Source organism: Narcine bancroftii, chromosome 1 (genome assembly GCF_036971445.1).
Source record: "Narcine bancroftii isolate sNarBan1 chromosome 1, sNarBan1.hap1, whole genome shotgun sequence".
NCBI classification, from domain to species: domain Eukaryota; kingdom Metazoa; phylum Chordata; class Chondrichthyes; order Torpediniformes; family Narcinidae; genus Narcine; species Narcine bancroftii.
In genome coordinates, this window is record NC_091469.1 from 330,020,573 (window position 1) to 330,041,663 (window position 21,091).

At 37.4% G+C, this 21,091-nt stretch overlaps 1 protein-coding gene across 3 annotated transcripts in view; it reads left to right on the forward strand.

Moving 5' to 3' along the window:
* nup153 (nucleoporin 153) overlaps positions 1 to 21,091 on the forward strand; it is a 63,339-nt gene that overhangs the window by 39,854 nt on the left and 2,394 nt on the right. For all 3 annotated transcript variants that reach the window (XM_069908390.1, XM_069908368.1, XM_069908379.1), the window contains 4 exons: positions 4,747 to 4,926; positions 7,772 to 8,608; positions 15,085 to 15,447; positions 16,259 to 16,537. In XM_069908390.1, coding sequence (XP_069764491.1) covers positions 4,747 to 4,926; positions 7,772 to 8,608; positions 15,085 to 15,447; positions 16,259 to 16,537 — 1,659 coding nt within the window. The remainder of the gene's footprint in view (positions 1 to 4,746; positions 4,927 to 7,771; positions 8,609 to 15,084; positions 15,448 to 16,258; positions 16,538 to 21,091) is intronic.

The following is a 21,091-nucleotide window of genomic DNA, read 5'->3' on the forward strand; positions in this document are numbered from 1 at the left end:
CTAAGTGGTTTTAAATCAAGTATTTAAAAAAAATTACAATACTACAAAATGCATCAATGCAGTTAAACGAGTCAGATGTGATATCTCACAATTTATAAATAAATAACGATACTTTTAAACAATTCTACACAGAACTTTATAATTCAGAATCACGACAGGATCAAACAAAAATAGATGACTTTCTGAATGGAATTGAGCTGCCGAGATTGAGCCAAGAGGACCGATGAGGTTAGACGCCCCCCCCCCCCCACCCCCCACCCCTCACTAGGGAAGAAATTGAAAAAGCTTTGGGACTGTTATAAAACATTTAAAGATTTGTTCATGCCACTCATGATGGGTGTGGTTAACCAAGCGGCGGAGTCGAAGACTCTCCTGGACACCTTTTCAACAGCAATAATTGTGATGTTACCTAAGAAAAATAAAGATCCAATAAAGCCCACGTCTTACAAACCCATCTTGTTATTAAATACAGACTACAAGATGATAGCCAAAGCACTGGCTGAGAGATTGAACCAATATCTCCCAAAATTAATAAATCCGGACCAAGCAGCTTTTATAAAAGACTTGGGAAGATAATACATGATCCAGAGAAAAACCCCAGTGTAGCATTATCTCTGGTTGCAGAAAAGGCCTTCAATAGATTGGAATGGCCATATCTATTTAAAGTAATGGAAAATTTTCAACTGGGAAAAACATATATTAATTGGGTAAAAACATATTTTAAACGACAAGCAAGGATCATAACAAATGGCCAGATTTTCTAGGCATTCCCCTTAGGTAGATCTAGCAGACAGGGTTGTCCACTGTCTCCAGGGTTGTTTGTATTAGCTATTGAATTATTAGCAGAATATATTAGGAAGGACCCATACATAAAGGGATTCAAGGTGGGCCAAATTAAACATAAACCTATTCACAGATGATGTGCTATTATACTTGACGGAACCAACTAAATCATTGGGTGGCCCAAATTGCAGACCACCCTGGAAGATTATGGCATGATCACTGAATACAAGGTAAATTTGGAAAAAAGTAGGATTATGCCCCTGACTAACTCGGAATATGAAAGATATAAACAGGGAAGCTGTATCAAGTGGCAATTGGGTAATTTTAAATATCTAGGGATAACAACAGATAAAGATTTGGGAAACTTGTACAAACTCAACTATACCCCAATCCTTGAAAAAATAGAAAATGATTTAAAGAGATGGGCAAGGTAAATTGTATCAAAATGTAGGTGTTGCCAAGATTACAGTATTTATTTCAATCCATTCATCTACCATGAAGTTTTTTTTTAAATTAAATGGCAGCATAAGAACTTTCCTGTGGAATGGCAAAATATCCAGGATCGACATGGAAAAACTGACATGGGATTATAAATTGGGGTGGGGGGGGGTGGGCTATGCTTTCCTGATTTTAGGAAATATTACTTTGCAGCCCAGTCAAGGTTCCTTGCATTTTTATTTGAAGAAGGTGAACTACTAAAATGGGTTAATGTAGAATTTCATAGCATTATCAAAACAAATGCCAAATTAATAAATAAAAGAACAGATAACCCCACCCTAAAACATCTGGTAAAAATCTGGAAGGAAATTAATGATTCTATTGGTAAAGAGATAGTCATATCACCAAAAGCACCATTAATACTCTGGGTATTTGGCACTGAAAGGGGATCTGAACTATTGAGAACTGCTTTGAAAATAGACAGCTCATGTCCTTTGAACAACTGAAGGATAAATATGATTTGCCTCATGGAACCTTTCACTACTTTCTACAGTTAAGATCCTTCCTGAGGGAAAAATGGACCCCTATCATGACCCCACTTGAAGGGAACGAGGTGGAAGGGCTACTTCGACTGGGAGGGACTCCCAAATTTATATCTAGGATGTACTTTGTACTTCAAAGTGAGGGCCCAAAACTGCCCCTGCAAAGATCAAGGGAGAGGTGGGAGTTAGACTTGGGAACAATGATAATGAAGATTGTTGGTCAGATATAGAGAACGTGTAACATCGATGATTGAGGCCAGACTAAGATGGGTACAATATAATTTCTTACGCCAATTGTATGTCACACCACAAAAATTACACAAAGGAAAATCAGAGATATCGGAAATGTGTTTCAGGTGTGGGTTAGAAATTGGTACCTTTATACATTCCTCATGGACCTGCGCGAAGGCGAGACTCTTTTGGTTGGAATTGTCTAATATATTAACTAGCATTATGGGAACCGGCCCCACTGGATCTGGAACTGTATTTATTGGGAAAATTAGAGGACGAGGGCAGAACATTAAATTCCAAATTAAATTTGTAGATATTTCCCTGTCAGTAGCAAAAAAAATGCATTGCGATCACTTGGATCATCAACTCCCCCCTGTTCATCACTCAAATGGTCAACTGTGTGCCCATGGAGAAAAAAACATAATGTAAGAAATAAATACACGCCAAAATATGGCAACCTTATCTAGAGCACTTTGGTGCACAGCAATAACAATAGCTTACAGTTCTAAAAGGCTAACAAAATAAATGAAGACAACAGCAGTGAAACATCTCAAAGAGAGGAAGTATATTAGAAAGGCTGGTGGTACGCTGAATTTTTCTTTTCTTTTTCTCTTTACCATTTTTTGTCACTGTAGTTTTAGTTACTGTTTAATTTTCAAAGTTCTGAGGGGAGGGAAGAAAATTACAAATAAGCTGGCGTAGTATTTGTATTTATGAAGTGAATTATACAAAAAGAAAGTGTAAATACGTTAAAAATGATTTTTTTCAGATGTGATGCTCTTTTGGAAAAACAGAAAATTAAAATTTTCCCAAAAAAACTGACTAAAATGCAAATCCAATGTCCTTGTTGAACCAAAGGAAGAAAAAGATAATAGAGAAAGAACAAAATTAGAGGAACCTTCCCACCTCCCCAAGAAACAAAAAAGGAAAAAATTAGAAGAGAGAATAATAAGAAAAGATTGGCTTCACATAAGATAAACCCCATTCCCATCAAGGGATAAATAACCTGACTGATCTTTGGGTCCTCAGCTCTGCGAGCACCAGGGGGGAAGAAACAGGAGGGGGGAATTGTTAAAGATTTACCCCGATGTACCTTGGGTATGAATTCCATATCTTTGAAAATGCATCATGTCTGTTTCTGAGGTTATAAATGATCTTCTCCAGGGGAACCCATTTATGCATTTCTAACTTCCAGTGGGCTAAACCTAGTTGGGTATCAGATTTCCAAGTATCTGCTGTGCATTTCCTGGCCATTGCTAAAGCAAGCTTAACGAATTTTGATTGATATTTCAATAGCCTCTTGTGTCTTGTAAATTCCCCAATAAAAATAATTCAGTTGCCTGGTGATACTGAATTCCTGTAATATTTTTTTTCCAGGAGATTACCCAATTCTTCCCATTTTAGGACATAAGCAGGTTAAATGCAAGAAAGTACCTATTTCTTGACCACATTGAAAACATTGGCCTGATATTTCTGATTTGAATTTGTAATTTTTGTGTAGTAAGGTATAGCTGATGCAGGAAGTTGTATTGCACCAGCTAATACCTTAAATTAATTGTGTTAATCTTACTGTCCCGACACAAGTCTGACCAGCAAAATGAATCAATTTCTATATCCAAATCTGATTCCCACCTTGTCTTGATTTATCAAGCCCTTGTTAAGGGATTCCCGCCTGAAGTAAGAAATACATTTTTGAAATAAATTTTTTATGCTCCCCTTTTGAACCAGAGTTGCTATTTCACTACAAATAGGTAAGGTTAGTGCTGGACCTAATTTATCTTAAATAAGATCATAACTGAAGATAGCAGAAAAAATATGTATTTAAAACTCCTTATTTATTCCTAATTTGCTCACATGTCATAAATTGTCCCTGCTCATAACAATCCTCAATATACTTGACCCCTCGCTCGGACCAAGTGTCCAGGATTTTATTATCATTCATTAATGGAATTAACATATTTTGAGCCAGGGGTGTTTTAGGTGAAAGACACCACCCCCCCCCCCCCCCCGCCCCCCCCACCTGTCCCCAATCCCCAATTTGACTGCAGTTGCCTATCATCTGTGTGGGTGGGTTTCTCAGCTCGAGATTCATACAGCCCACCTGTATGTTCTTCAGCTGCAGAGCCCCTCACTGATCTGTCACCATGGTCAGTTAGGGTGGTATGGTGTCTCCACTTCTCCTCAAATGGGGGATGTTCTTCCTGTTTTCTGGTGCCCTACACCAGTCTGCTACTTCTCTGGAGGCTGCCGAACACGGGCACTGCCATCTTGAGTCAAGATAACGCAGTTATAAGATTTTAAAATAAACCATTGTGGATTCTTTTAACAGGCTGTTTTAAGCCTGTATGGATCTGTAGGCAATCAGAGTGGGTCGTAGAATCCTGTAGAGAAATACTTTGGCTCCCTACCAGTGGCAGGGCCGCTGTGGCTGCCTTTCTATTGGATCTATGCTTGGATGTGAATGTGCAAAAAAAATTTGTGGAAGGCAGGTTTTCTTCCCTGAAAAATGTTGATATACTATTTAGTTATTTGGATAATTTGATAGTTACATGGTCACATTTTACTTTATTTTCAAATTCCAAAAGTTAATTGCCAATTGCATAGTTTATAAATGGTAAATTATGCCTCCCTCTCTTTGTCAGCCTCATACTCCTTCCCCTCGCCCAAATTGTACTCCACAAGAAGGTTAAAAATTTCATTGAAAATGCTACAGAATTATTTTCTTTTCCCATTTTATGAATTTTTCTTTTAGGTGTTGCATCCAACGTTCCGGCTTCGGTGCCAACAGGAGGGATTCTAGGATTTGGTGACAAATTTAAGAAGCCACCAGGGGACTGGGATTGCGACGTTTGCTTTGTTCAGAATTCATCAAATGCAAATAAATGTGTGGCCTGTCAAACAGACAAACCAGGCAGCAAGACTGAACTCAAAGGTATTAATAATATTATTGATTGCTGTATTGGACAGAGGATGCTGTCTAATTTGGATGCATATAGAAGATGTATACAAGATGTATATAAGATAGGCATTTGTGGCTGTACTTGCATTGTGAAGTGTTCAGTTGATTTTCTGAATTAAAATGTAAGGAATTAAATGTTTAATATGATATTCCAAGTCAATGAAATAGTTTTAGAACATAATGGCTGTTCTTATGAAAGAAATCTTAACAGTTAATTTTGAATTACAAACTTGTGAATTCTAACTTAATAATGTTCAGATGATTAGAATTTACTCATGTTGGTCAAGGGTGAAATATTAGTCAATGCATCAAGGATGAATTTCTGTCTTTTTTGAAACCTTCCTTCAAATATTTTGTATCCATCCAAGAAGCCAGGGCTTCCCTGGCATTTGTGGTCTTTATATCGGAGAGACTGGACGCAGACTGGGAGATCGCTTTGTTGAGCATCTCGGCTCTGTCCACTGCGATAGTGTGGATCTTCCAGTGGCCACTCATTTCAATTCTCCATTCCATTCCCTTGCTGGCCATGTCTGTCCTTGGTCTCGAGCACTGGCAGCCTGAGGCCACCTGTAAATTGGAAGAACAACGCCTCATCTTTCGACTGGGCATTCTCTAACCAAGTGGCATTAATATTGACTTCTCTGGCTTTTTACCCTCCCCCACCACCACCACCACCCTTCTTCCTCCATCACCTTTCCCTATCTATCTTTCCATTCGGTCTCCTTTTGCATAAGCATGATAAATTTTTACCTCTTCCCATATATTCATTTAGCACCTTTTGATGGTCTAGGTTCCTCCCCAATTGTTTGAATTCTGAGATTTCCTGCTTCTGGCTTTTGCTTATTCCTTGAAGAAAAGCTCAGGGCCCGAAATGTCAGCAATATATCTTTGTCTGCTATAGATGCTGAAAAGACTGGCTGAGTTCCTCCAGCATTTCAATCACAGCATCTACAGACTTTCATTTTTCACTCCTTGGCATTTTGTTGAGGCATTTGTCTAACTTTTGTGCTAGAATCTCACCTGAAAAACAAACCCACAACTTGTTCACTCCAAGTGTGGTCTAAGGCACGGCTGGAGAGTAACAGTGATGTAGTTTCTTCTAAATTATACATGATTAAAGTAGATTTATGCAAATTGGTTGAACAGCTATGGAAATAAGTTTCGGAACACATTGTGTTGAATGTTCGTGTTCTAGTTTCTTGATCTTCCAGTGGCCAGCCATTTTAATTCTACACACCTTTGCCACATATCTGGTGTACTGCCAAACCAAGGTCACCTACAAATTGGAGGAACAACATCTTGTATTTTGACTTTGCAGTCTTCAACCAGATGGGATCAACATTGGGTTCTCTAATTTCCATGAACACCTTATCCTGTGTTTTTCCTTATCCCCCTGTCTCATTTCCTCCAGCTCATTTCCTCCATTTTCCTTATCCCCATCTCATTTCCTCTATTTTTCTTATCCCCTGTCTCGTTTCCTCCATTTTCCTTATCCCCTGTCTCATTTCCTCCCATTTTCCTTATTCCCTGTCTCGTTTCCTCCATTTTCCTTATCCCCTGTCTCGTTTCCTCCAGCTCATTTCCTCCATTTTCCTTATCCCCCTGTCTTCATTTCCTCCAGCTCCCATAACCTCCCTTCTGAATTCAGAGAGTTATCTCTTCCCCCTATTATTTCTCAACTTTTTCCTCTTCTACTCTCCCACCTGTATTCACTCATTAACTCTGACCTATTAGCACCTATTTATTTGGCGATTTATTTTTTTTTAATTCCTGATGCCCAGATGATTAGATTTGAGCCCAGGCCCAAAGCATTACTTCAACATATTATGTATACAGGTGCCTAACCTTTTATCGGGACTGGACCCTGTCATTGTTCAGAATCTTCTGGATTTTGGAATCATTTTGATTTCTGTCCCTTTAAGCCTGCCCGGGTTGTGCTGCCCCCCCTTGCTGGACGGGCATCAGTATAGGAAATTCAGAGGTGTTTATAAAGTAGCAGAACGCGACAGGATACACAGGAGTTGAGCAAGGGTCGCGTAAGGTCATGGTTAGTGCCAAACTCCATATTTGATGAGCAGATGTCATCTACCGAAAAAGGTGCCAGTTTTTGGAGGTTGCCAATTTTCAGATAAAAGGTTAGGCACCTGTAGTACCAATCTCAGTATTTTGGATTTCACTTTTCAGATGTCTGAAATGGTATTTGTTTAATTATTCTGCATTTCATTGTATCTCATTTGGAATTCTTCTTCCTGGTTGTAGTCATCTATTCTTTATTAATCATTTTATTTTTATATTTGTACAGTTCACTTTCCCTTACAAATTTACTCTCCTACACTTTATTTTTGCTGTCTTAATTAATTTATTTGTTTTTTATTTGCTGAATTTAAACCAGTCCCACTCCTTGGAATCTTTTCAAATTTGTATGACTTGTTTTTGCATTTTAATACCATCCATGACAACTTGTATTAACAATGTTTGGGTCGCTTTTGGTCTTTAAGTTTATACAGGCTAGAACTTGTTTAACTGCTGTATTTCCTATTTCCATCCTATCCACTATTATAGTTCTTAACGAAGTTTTATGATATCTTGCAGCTGACTTCATTGAGTTAAAATTTGTTCCTCTTAGAAGCTCATTTATTTTAGGTAATTTTTAATCCCTTTGAAATAGGTCTATGAGGAAGTACATAGAAATCTGTGACGTAGCTAATCTATGAGATGAAATTTTGAAGATCTGTACGAAAAGTAAAACAGGTTCTTGATTGACAATTTAGATGATTAATTGAATGGCTTTTTTTTTCATTATTTTCTTCTTTTGTAGGGCCTGACTCTTCTGTAGTACCAGCAGTTTCTTCGAAATTTGTATTTGGCATCCAGTCCTCGACAACGGACGCTTCACAAAGTAGCAATAGCAGCACCACAGGTTTTAAGTTTGGAAATCAGGGTGGTTTTAAATTTGGTGCATCCGATTCTAGTTCATCAAGTAGTGCCTTTGGAGGACTTAAGTTTGATGCCACTGTTGGTTTCAAATTTGGAGTTAATCCGACAGAGAAAACACCGGATGGAAACAAAGAGAACAATTCTAAAGCTACTAGTGGATTTAAGTTTACTTTTGGTGGCAACCAAACTTCATTTCCAGGTTCATCAGATACAAGTCAGCAAAATGAAAAAAATGACATGCTATTTGAGGGTTTCAAGTTTGGCAGTGGAAAAATTGTTAAATCTGAAGACCAGAGTACAGCGAGTAGTTCTAAGTTTGGATCTGAGAAGAAAGAAGTCTCAGCAGTTGAGTTTGAGCTTGATAAAAGAGAAGAGAGAAAAGATGGGGGAATCGAGAGTCTGGCTAATTTTGGCAAGATAATAGAAAAGGAACCAGCAATTGCTTCAACTTTTATGTTTGGGAAACCAGATGAGAAACCAGGCTCTACAAGTTCTGCTCCATTTGCATTAGGTAAGCAGGATAATGAGCCGCCACCCCAGTCTGAACTCTCCTTAAAAAATCCTGACCAAACCAAAGAATCAGCAATATCATCGGATATTTCAAAACCAGAAGTCAATTCTGGATTTAATTTCAACGTGATTAAATCAACTGAGAAACAAGAGGCAACAGAACCAGTGCAACTGCGACCTGTTTTTGGGGCAACAATAAATACGACAGGTAAGATGAAGAGTAAATTGGAAAAACTTGTTATTTACCTAATGCCACTCTGGTTAATTAAGCATTTTGCATGTTAAAGCTTGATGGTTGTACTACTGCATTGTTTCAAATTGCACCATTGCACCTTGGAATTTAAATTCGGGTAGTTAATTAGAACAAAAACTGGTATCAATAGCATTGATCTTGAAATGACTGGACAGTTATTAAAAATCTCTAATATCCTTTCTCTATCCATCATGAGTATGACTCAAAACCTGTTTTTAAACAGTGATCAGCTCTTGATCACACCATTGGGCAAATAAACATGGATCTTGCTACCAATGCTTAAATCTGTTTAAATTTTATTTAAAAATCATCGTTTTAACATTAAAAACAAACTCACCAACAAATTAATGTATTGCAAATTTCTACCTTTTGTGATAAGGACCAGCTAATCTGTTTTTATGCATTAGTTAAAAAAATAAATATTGGTCAGGGCATTCTTGAACAGTCCTCTGTGGATCTTGGAAATGAGATTCCTGATGGATATATCAGTGAAACACTCCAATATTGCACTGTTGTGTTACACTACTTTGTATTCAGATCTCTGGAATGAATTTTGAAACCACCACCAGCTTTCTCCATTAATAGTTCTGTGACCTGCTTTGTTCCCACTACTCCCCCTCCAAAAAAAATATTAATTTTAAAAAAATTTGTCTTTTAAGAATTTGCATATTCTACTACACACTTAAACAAATATAAAGTTGCTAATTGAAAAAGACAAAAAAAACTATTCTACAAAATCTTCCCCCTTCCCTTCCAGAGTTGTTGGTCGTTGCATATAATTTACGACCATATAGAGAGAACTAAAATCACAAAACAATATCTGAATGATCTTATAAATTATGAAAGTAGTTGATAAAGGGGCCCTATAAATTTAAAAAATTCAACTGTTACATTGGTAGATATCTGATTCTTTTTTCTAGAGTCAATCATGCCATCTTATTGGATAGGCATTGAATATGAGTAGGAGGGACAGCATCTTTCCACTTCATCAGTATTGAATGTCTAGCAATAAAGGAACAAAGGAGATTGAGAGACTGTTAAATTCAAGTCAATTATTTTAGATAATCCAAATAGAGCAATTAACGGATTTGGTCTCAAATTAACATTAAGGACCAAAAAGATAAGGTATGAAAAATATCTTCCCAAACAAGTACAAGATAAGGTATGAAAAATATCTTCCCAAACAAGTACAAGATAAGGTATGAAAAATATCTTCCCAAACAAGTACAAGACCAGAACATATGCAACCTTCAGTCCTGCACCTGTCACAAAGAAGCGTTAGAGTAAAATTTAGCCAATTGAACATTAGAAAAGTAAGCTCAATTATTCCTTTATATATTCGGAAAAATAAGCATCCTCATCTTAATAAAGTTTTTCTACAAAATCTTAAAAAAGAAAGGTGGTTTGGCACTACCTAATTTTAGATATTACTATTGGGCAGCTAATATTAGATGTATCATTTTTTTGAATTCATTACAAGGACAGAATGGCTACTTTAAATTGGATTAATTTAGAAATTAATTCTACTAAAAAAAATACTCTATTATTTCAATATTTGGAGCACCAGTACCTTTTTCAGCTTCTAAGTTCATTGATAATTTTATAATTAAACATACTATGAGAATCTGGTTTCATTTTAGAAAATCTTTTGAATTTCATAGATTTTTACTTGTTAGCCCTTTATTGTTCAATTTTTTTTCCCTCACCTTCTGTGCAAGACTTGGCTTTTAGTGAATCGTTTAAGTTGGGTATCCAGTCTATTCAAGATTTATTTATTGATGATAATTTAGCTTCATTTGAACAACATTCTTCTAAATTCAAATACCCAAGTATCACTTCTTTGAAGTACCTTCAAATTAGGAGTTTTTTGAATTCTTTATTGTTGAGACTTTCCAGGATATTTATATTAATACTATAGGGATGATTTATAAATTTAAACCAAATTTTAAAAAAGGCTGATTTTTTGCTTAATGATGATTTGCATAAAAACAGATTAGCTGATTTAAAAGGCCTTTTTATGATTTACTATTAAAATCTAGGGACAATTCCATAGATAAGATTAAAAAGTTATGGGAGCAAGATCTTCAGCTTTCATTTTCAGATATTACATGGGATTCTATTTTAAAATTAGTATTATCATCTTTTTGTGCCTGTCACTCACTTCTACAATTTAACGTAGTACATCAAGCCTACTTTTCTAAGATGTAATCATACAGCATGGTAACAGGACATTTCGGCCCTGAGTCCATGCCACCAAATTTACATACAATTAACCTACACCCCCCCCTCCAGAAACTGGAGCCCCAGGGAAAACCCACGCAGGCCCTGGGAGTATATACAAACTCCTTACGGACAGCGCAGGATTCGAAGTCCAGCCCCGATTGCTGGCGCTCTAAAGGTGTTGCACTAACTGCTGTGCCAACTGTGCCACCCAAAGTTTATATTAGCTTTTTTTTTTTTACTAAGGCCATCAGGATGGTTTGAAGTCCCAGGTTTTGTTACTGCCATAGGCAGCCAGATCACTTCTTGAGACCTGTTCTGAATAGACACAGCAGGAAGACCAGAAGGGTGTTGAGAGCTATGTGGATATGAAAGATGAGGCCCTGTGAAAAGCAAAATTTTATCACATTTCTGCTCCCATGAAGCAAACCCCTTTCTCCATGCTGATCAGACACACTGTAATTACAATGGCAGCTAAAATAACAGACAAAAATAGTTTTATTATAAAATTGTTCTGTGAAGGAATTAGAATTTACATGCTGTATTCAGCATCACTAAATACGTCACTTAAAAATTCTCGTAGATCCAGTGATACAAAAGAAATTTTGCATAACAACTAGCAAGGAAGTAGTTTAAATTCCTATCAGTTGTATTGGGTTTTTAATTCCTTGGGCTAGAACTAAACAGCACAGCCACTGACTTTGTGATTTTTGTGCTGAAGCAGTTTAATATCAATCCAAACTTGCAAGGTAATATACATGAATGTGAGAAGTTGTGTAATTATACCTTGAATTTACATTTTTCTTTGTTTGAATGTAATCATGTTTAAGTGAGAATGGGTGTTGTGTTGAAAAGTATCTGGTTCAATGAGAGACGAGTTTGAACACCAGTGGTATAATCACATGTAACTTTAATTGACATGCAGGAGACAAACAGGAGAATGTTAAATGGTACTTGATTACTATTTCACTTCAGCAACGATATAGATATTCACCTCTGACCTAGGTTGGACTCAGACAGTAGTGAACCTATACTCCACGTGCTCACGCACTTGAGAACACACACTACAGACAGAGACTCTTACACACACCCAGTTCCCTGTACCAATGGGGATGTGGCTCTCTACAAGTACTGATCTATTGTAATACCACAGCTCAGCTGTAGACAACATTTTCTATTTTCTGTTATTTCCCAATTTCAACATGCCATCTTCAAGGAAACATAAGTGACGATATTTTGAATTACTATTTTATCACTCCAATAAACCAAACTTTGTATTTTCAGCTGTAAGTAGCTTTAATTCGTTGATATAAACATATAATGTTTTGCATAACTTCGCATCAAGATTTTCATAACAATGAATTAACAAAGCATTCAATTATATTTAAAGACATAATGATATCAGATGATAAGAAATGATTAAACCAAATAAGATAAGATGATTAAAACGAATTCAAAGAAAAGTATTTTGATCTCACATATCTTGCATGATTCTCCAAAGAATGAGAAACAAAACTCTAGGTTAGCCCGGATATTACATAGTAACTACAGTAATACTGCAAAAACAATTTATCCTTAAAGGGATAGTCACAAAATTAACAAAAAATTTTAAAAAACCCAAGGTTTTAACCTTTACACCCACAACACCTTCAGCAATGTCTACAATTGCGACCTGGCATAGAGTGATATCCAGAGCTTGGACCACAGGCAAAGAGAAAGAATGTTGTGCATTGGTGTTATATACAGTACTAATCTGTGCTTCTCGCGGTTTGCGCCAGCAACCTGGGTTCAAAACCAATGCTGTTTCTAAGAAGTTTGTACATTCTCCCCATGTTTGTATGGATTTCCTCCACTCTCCAAAATGAAGGTTAATTTGGGTGTAATTGGGCGACATAGGTTTAAATGCATTTAAAATTTCTTTTGCCTCTCTTGTTTTGTGTATTCATTCTATTTATGAATCCTTGTTATTCCTCATATTTTGCAAATGTTCCTTAAAGTAACTGGTCTTTTGTGTGTAGTGTGTTTTCTTTTGCAAGCTGATACAAAATGCACTGCCCGTATGTGGCCCAAGAAATGGTTTGACTTTGTCCATCATTTTCCTCCCTGTGCAGCAAGCCACTCACATTCACCACTCTTCATTCACTTACCCACAGTGGACACTGGCTGCCAAAGGTAGTTGTTGGTCATTCAGGCCCTGCATGGATCAGTCTTCCTGCCAAAATGTACGCTGTGTCCAGAAATGCTTGAACAGTCGTCAACAGCCTCAATAGTTATCAAACTATCACTGTGGCCTTTCGAAACAAATTATGAACTATTGATTTATGAATGTGATACTTTTAATTCAAAGTATTCAGGTTCCTCTTTAATGTACAGTATTTTTCTGAGACCTATGATGTTTTTAATTTTTGTCCAATTTTAATTGTTAACAACAGTCAGTTTTCATGTTTCTCCACTAATTTCAATTTTGGACATGTTTATCTGGGATGATCATTAAAGATTAAGACATGAAAGTTTGCAGTTGCTGTGATATTAGCAAAAACATAGAAATGCTGGAGGAAATCACCTAGTCTTGTAGCATCCATCGGAGGAAAAGATATACTGTATAACTGCAGCTTACGGGCCTGAGTTCTTCCTCCTTCAAGTAGGGCTTGAAGAAGGACTCAGGCCCATAAGCTGCAGTGGTATATCTTTCTCTCCTATGGATACTGCAGCTCCTTTCACACTGGCACTTCTACCCAGTAATTGGCAATTTATGGGTGTTCCAAATTGACTGGGGAATTAATTGCCGAGAGAGAGGGTGTATCATTGCTGATCCATTTCGAATTGGTCCCATTAGTGGCGTGCTGATGATGTTCTTGCATGTAGAGGAAGTCCTTAAAGAGCCAGGAAATGGAAAGAGCAAAAAATGTTTTTTTTTTAAACACCGCATTCACGTGATTTTTTTTCATTATAAAAAGTCCCTGTATTGGTCGTTCGTACTGAAACGAACAAAGCTGGCATTTTTTTCAGGTCAGTGTGTCTTTTTGAACAGCCAGCCGTATTTGACGGGATGTTAGATACACCAGTTTTCCCCAAAAAATCTATTTCCCCCCCCCTTCCCCAGTACTATATGCCAGGTTGAAATCAGGGTGATTATGGTGAGTAACACAGTCAGACCCCAAAATGGTCGTTGTTGTGTTGATAGTGTCAGATTATGAGAGGTGAGTCTGGGCACAAGGGTTTGCTATCAAACGTTACTTTTATTAACACACAATTGATAGAAGAGTATGGGAAAATTATAGCGGGAATAAAACACGTGCACAATTTATAAAAGAACTTGGGAAAAATGTGCACAATTTAATAAAACATATGCATACAGTTTATAAAAGAGCATGAGAAAATCTTTTGAAAGTATTGATCTATAGAAGTGGATTTCAAACTTTTCCTTTACTAATCACAACTGGTGATTGGTAGCGGGCTGTCGGTGGGAGAATGAGGCAGTGGGCTTCAGACTGTTCAAACTAAGGACAACCCCACAGACCAGCTTTTTCAAATTTTTGCTTTGTGATTGCCCTCACAATCTGGCAGACCTCGTGTCAAATCTAGGATTAGACTTTCCCATGCTTGTTTGTGTTTTATTCCTGCTACTACATGCCAGCAATACATCACTCAGGATGTCATCGCTGGAGGTTGGGCTCCCCTTTGCTCCATGATACCAGGTTGATAATGTGAAAGGGCACACAGAACTGGGTTTTCAGTGTGAATGGCCCTACCAGTATTTCAAAACGGGTCGTTCGCATGCCAATTTAGCAGTTGGCGAGTGTGAAATGGCTTTGAGAGACCTGAGATTCTCCATCATTTCTGTATTTTAACATTAAAGGTTGATAATATTAATTAGTAAATATATAAACTTTGGCTGAGAGAGCCTTCTCTGTCGCAAGGGATACAAAGTCACGCAACAGTGTAACTGATCGGAATTGTGTCCAGGCCAGTGGAGCTGAGCATCAGTAGTTCTACTAGCTGCACTCTGATGCCCAAACTATTTGTTTAAATTGAATCTGCTTAAGTGTATACACAGTACTAAATGTGCTTTGTAAATTATTTTTTTAATGAGAATATTGGTTATTAATTTTGAAAGACTGCATCATGTGCAGAATTGTTTGAATGGTTTGAAAAACTCAGTGACAATTATGCAAATATAGTTGTGACCATTTATTTTCCTCTTGTTATAGAACAAGGTGTTACTAAGCCACCTTTCAGCGTATTTGGCAATAGTTGTTCCACATCTGCTGAAACAAATGTGGGGGATGCAGCATCTTTAACCATATTTGGATCTGCACCCACAACAAGCACATCATTTTTATTTGGACAGGCTGGTACCCCGGTGGGTAGCAACCTTGGAAGTAGCTCTGATTCAACAGTTCCAGCGACCAAGCCATTTTTATTTGGCACCCAGGAGATTACACCAGCTGCAAGTACATCAAGTACAGGGTCCGCAACTGTACCTTTCCCATTTGGCTCAGCAACCAACAATAACACTGCAACATCATCTGTATTTAATTTTGGAGCTTCAACCACAACTTCTAATTCTACAGGTAACTCTTTCCAAATCTTTCTCATAACTTTACTATTCTCAAGGTCTGTAAGCATAAAGAAATATAATCGACAAATACAGGATTAGTTTTGTAGCATTTCAAGTTTCTTAGAGTTTTAGGGCTCAATTATTAATTACCCCAGATATGATGCTTTCCATATCTTAATAAACATACATCAGAAGATCCTATTGTTATAACCAACAAACCTAGATATAAAAACAACTGTATTTGGTTGATGTTTTTGTCTTTTCTCTTCCACACACTTCCCATTCAATGAACTTGACAATAGATTGGATAAAATCTGAATTGTGGTTAGAATTTCATTTTCTCTTTTAAGAATGCATAAGACTAAATACACTGGGCTCTTACAGAATTTTTGTGCCTGTAGCTCTACTAATGCAATTCTAACAGGAGGTACCTCAGACAGTGATAGTTTCAATTAGTTGGAGAAATAAAGGTACAATAAAACCCCTATTATCCGGAATTCAAGCAACTGGCAATAAAAAGGTTAAAAAAGACAGAAGTTCAAAATTGGCGTACCTTGTTAGTTCGTCAACCATGCAACATGCGATCTTAAGCAACTGCAAAATTCTTTTATCTGGCATCTACAAATCCACATGGGTGCCGGATACCAGGGCTTTTACTGTATGTTTGTATATAATGTGCAGAAAGTTAATACCCTGTTGGCAACATTCATACACACACCAGATGTTTGAAGATATGTTAGGATAGTGAAGAAGTTAAGTAGTTAAAAGGTTAGTTGTGAAATGTGTTCTTAGTCATACAACATGCTCTTTGATCTGGTTTACAGGTGGCTCCTCAAATCCTCTATTTGCCTTTGGATTAAATTCTACAACTGCACCAAATGCCCCAGCTTTTGGTAGTACACAAAATCCGGTCCCTGTGTTTGGGCAAAGCAGCAGTCAGCCATCTGCTGCCTTTGGTTTGCCTGGTGCATCTACATTTGCATTTTCAACTGGTTGTCAGCAGCAGACCTTTGGATCGCAGTCTACCAATGGTCAACCGTCACTCTTTGGAGGACAGTTACCTAAGCAGCAACCTACATTTGGCTCAACTTCATCTACCTCGAGTAAGTAAATTCTAAACAGTAACTGTTTTAAATTTGTCCAAGTAGCAGCTCTTTACTTGAGAAAATTTTTATTTTTAAGTAATGCAGCACAAGTAGCTTGTATGTTTAAAATGTACTATTCTACAAGGAACTTGTACGAATTACAGACGTGCAAGGACAGGCATGTTTTGCTGTAACTTCCCTTTACCCTGTCAAAATCACATTGGATTCTCCTGACAGTTCATCGGTCTCCCAGAACAGTGTCAACTGTGAACCTGGAAATGTTGTACTGTAAAATCCCCAGTATCTGGCACCTATGCAGATCACAGATGCCAGATATGCAAATTTTAGAGTTGACTGAGTGAGACACACTCTTACAGTGCCTAACTAATGCACTTGTTAAAAAGACAGTGCAAAATGCAAAGTAACTTGAAAAAATATCAGTATTGTAGTCCTTATTTATGTAAATTGAACATTAATCAGGTAATTACTGTAACTTATAACATTTAAATGTGATCTCTGATCGCTGGCACTGTAACAGCTTGGCGCTAACCCTACTGTCATCATAATGAACCCCTCACCTCCCCTAAGTTTACAGATATTCTTACAGGGTAGGGATAGGGAGACATTTTTAGAGAATCGTCCCAGTGTCCAACTGGCTCTTCATCCTAGGTGCCACCATTTTATTCAAGCACAACTTTATTGAAACTTTATTCCAATGGTTCTCAACTTTTTTCTTTCCACTTGCGTACCACTTGAAGTAATCCCTATGCCATCGGTCCTTTGTGATTAGTAAGGGATTGCTTAAGATGGTATGTGAGTGGGAAGGGAAGGTCAAGAATCACTGCTTTCGATCCAATTGTTACTGAAATATTTTGCTTGAAAAATTGCCATCTCCTTTGGAGATATGAAACCATGCATAAAACAAGTCAATTAGGTACAATTAAAACAGTGGGTTTCAAACTTTTTCTTTCTACCCACATACCACCTTAAGCAATCCCTTACTAATCACAGAAAAAAGTTGAGAACCGCTGCTTTATTCAAATAGCTGCTGTGGGTGGTGTAAAGATTAAAACCTTGTGTTTTTTTTAACTTAGTTAATTTTGTGCTTATTTCTTTAAGAAGCTATTGTTTGTAGTGTTACCATAGTGACTATGATGTGATATGTTGTAATATCTGCTCAGACTAATGGCTTGCTCATTATTCTTCAGGATGTTGAGAAGGTGTGAATACAAGAGATTTTTCTTTGAATTGTGTTTCTCTTTAAACTTATCTCTATAGTTATGAATATCTTTAAAGTTTGAGCTTTATGAAAGTCTTAATGTGAAGTTAGCAAAATGTTTATCTGTTTTATCAATGAATTAAAGTGACATAAAGCAGCAGTCACAGAGTTGGATTTATTGGATTAAAGAGTTTGAAATTCAGAATATCATAGCTCATGCTTTTGGAAGTTGATACTCTCAAATTAGGATATATTAGAATAAAGTAAGTGTTGTCTATGGAGCTCTTCACTGGCTGAATGTTTGCTCCCATCTTCACCAAGGAATTGTGTAGTGCTTCAGAGAACATTTACTTTTACAATTTTAAAGTTTTAAATTTTTATTTGTCTATCAATCAATTTATTTATTTATTTATATTTTCCCATTATTGCCAATTGGTTGAATTCGAGCTACCAGGGATTTTACTGTATTTAGTTTACTCATCTAAATCACTGACGTATGCAGGCAATTCTTGAGTTAACTGAAGATTCCACCCGTGCAGTGCATAAAATTAAATTGATGGAGCGTCTATCCAAACATTAAAGATGACCATGGAACATTATTACTCGCTTTGAAAAATGCTTTTTAAAATTTTCTGAGAGAATTTGCATAATGTTGGATTTCCCTAACCCTAATACCACCCAGAAAAAGACCTATTTATTCCTAGTTAATACAGAAGTGCTGAAGAAACACAGTAAGGTCACAATGTCCATAGAAGGCAAAAATGTATAAAGTTTTGGGCCAGAGTCTTTTTTGCACTAACTACAATCATACTGGCTAACCAGATGATTGCAATTAAAGAATGGGTTAGGGAAGCTGTTTTTGCCTTTCACACTATACCACTGTTAACTGGTTCTCTGTGTCCTTTCACGCTCATCACAAGGCATCCCCGGGGATTGGGGATTCTATCCTCCACCAATGACGTCTGAGTGACGCATCGAGCGATGGTGGACCTGCACTAAATCTTGATCAATGTATTATGATATTGTATTTAACCAAAATTAATCATGCCTAATTATAACATGATTAAGCATTATGTACAGCACGGTATGAGCTCTTTGTCCCCTGTTGTTGTGCCAACTTATATAAACCTTCATAATTTTATAAAAGATCACACAATTTATAAAGACCATGGAAAAGTCCTAGTGGCAATAGTGCACAATTCATAAAGACCGTGGGAAAGAGCGATGGCGGATCTACCATCCCAGAATTCTGTGCTCTCTTTCTCCTCACTGCCACTTTCCCACAGTGCTTTAGAAATTTATAAAGGTTTATATAGGTCATCAAAGTTTAAACCTTTTTAATCTTTTGTTTTCTTCACGTTCTTGCACTCTCGCAAACACATCATTAGCATGTCACCAATTTGTCCTAGGATACCTAGTGCCCCTTTACATTGCCTAGATAGGTAGTATCATCTCCAGCCTGCATGCTGATTTTACGAGCTTTTACACTGGACCTTTGACTAGTAGATTATAAACCATATAACAATTACAGCACGGAAACAGGCCATTTTGTCCCTTCTAGTCCACACTGATCCAAGTACCCTCCTCTAATCCCATTTACCAGCACTCTGCCCATATCCCTCCATCCCCCTCCCATCCATGTACTGATCCAACTCTTTCTTAAATGACAAAATTGACCCTGTCTCCACCACCTTTCCTGGAAGTCCATTCCACGCAGTAACCACTCTATGAGTAAAGAAGTTCCTCCTCATGTTACTCCTAAACCTTTGCCTGTCAACTCTCAACCCATGACCTCTTGTATCCATCTCTCTTACTCTCAATGGGAAAAGCCTTTCCACATCAACTCTATCTATCCCTCTCATTATCATAAACACCTCTATCAAATCCCCTCTCAGCCTTCTACATTCCAAGGAATAAAGATCTAATTTGCTCAATCTTTCCTTGTATTCCAGATACTGAAACCCAGGCAACATTTTTGTAAATCTTCTCTGCACTCTCCATCTTGAAATATCCTTCCTATAAATCGGTGACCAGAACTGCACACAATACTTTAATTTGGCCTCACCAATGCCTTGTACAGTTTCATCATGACTTCCCAATTCCTATATTCTATGCACTGATTTATATAGGCAAGCATACTAAAGGCCTTCTTCACCACCATATCCACATGTGCTCCTACCTTCAGGGAACAATGCATCGTTATTCCTAGATCTTCCTGCTCCACTGCATTCTTCAATGCCCTCCCATTTACCACATATGTCTTGCTTTGATTATTCTTTTCAAAATGAAGCACCTCATACTTATCAGCATTAAACTCCATCTGCCATCTTTCTGCCCACTCCTCTAAGTAGTTTAAATCCCTCTTCATCATCCACAATTCCCCCTATTTTAGTATCATCTGCATATTTACTAATCCAATTTACCACCCCATCCTCCAGATCATTATATATGACAAACAGCAACAGTCCCAATACCGAACCCTGGGGTACACTGCTTGTCACCGGCCTCCGTCTTGACAAACAATTATCTACTATTACTCTGGCACCTTCCTTCCAGCCACTGTTGAATCCAGTTGACTATCTCCAAATTAATACCCAAGGACTTAGCTTTCCTAACTAACCTCCCATGCGGAACCTTATCAAAGGCCTTACTGAGGTCCATGTAGACAACATCCACTGCTCTACCCTCATCAACATTCCTAGTCAGCTCTTCAAAAAATTCAACAAGATTAGCCGTCAATTACTAGGACAAAATGTTAGTGTGAAAGGGGCTACAGTGTCTGCAGACTTTTTTTTTCCCAGTCAACTAATTCTCAATTGAACTCACTAAATGAAGTATGTTTCATATAAAATGAATGCTAATATAAAGAATGTGCATGATTGTATGCTAAACTGTCAAATGCATTTTAAAGAAAATCGTAGAAATTTTGCAAGGTTGGCTTGATGTGCAACCTGCTGTTACAGTCATTGAGTGAAATTTGTCATGTGAGAGGTATAACACAAGGAATGCAAACTTGGGCTGACGCCCTGAAGTCATCAAGGTCAGAAGGTTGTGGTGTTCACAGGATATGGGTAGTAGTGATTTGAAGTCAGCAGAAGCCAAAGAGTGAGGCAGTGAGGTCGGTCATGGATAAGATGGTAATACTTTACACACTATGTGATTTGGGATGGAAGGTGAAGTTGGAGAAGGGGGCATGGTGTATTGGGGTGAGTTTGAAGAATATTGGGAGAGCAAAAGACCAAGGCTTTTAAAGAATTTGCAAGAAAGGCTGAATGAGGTGAGATGATGCAAGGAAAGAGTCGAAAGTGCATTTTGATCCTAACTACAATAAAATGTGCTCATGACGAAGTGGC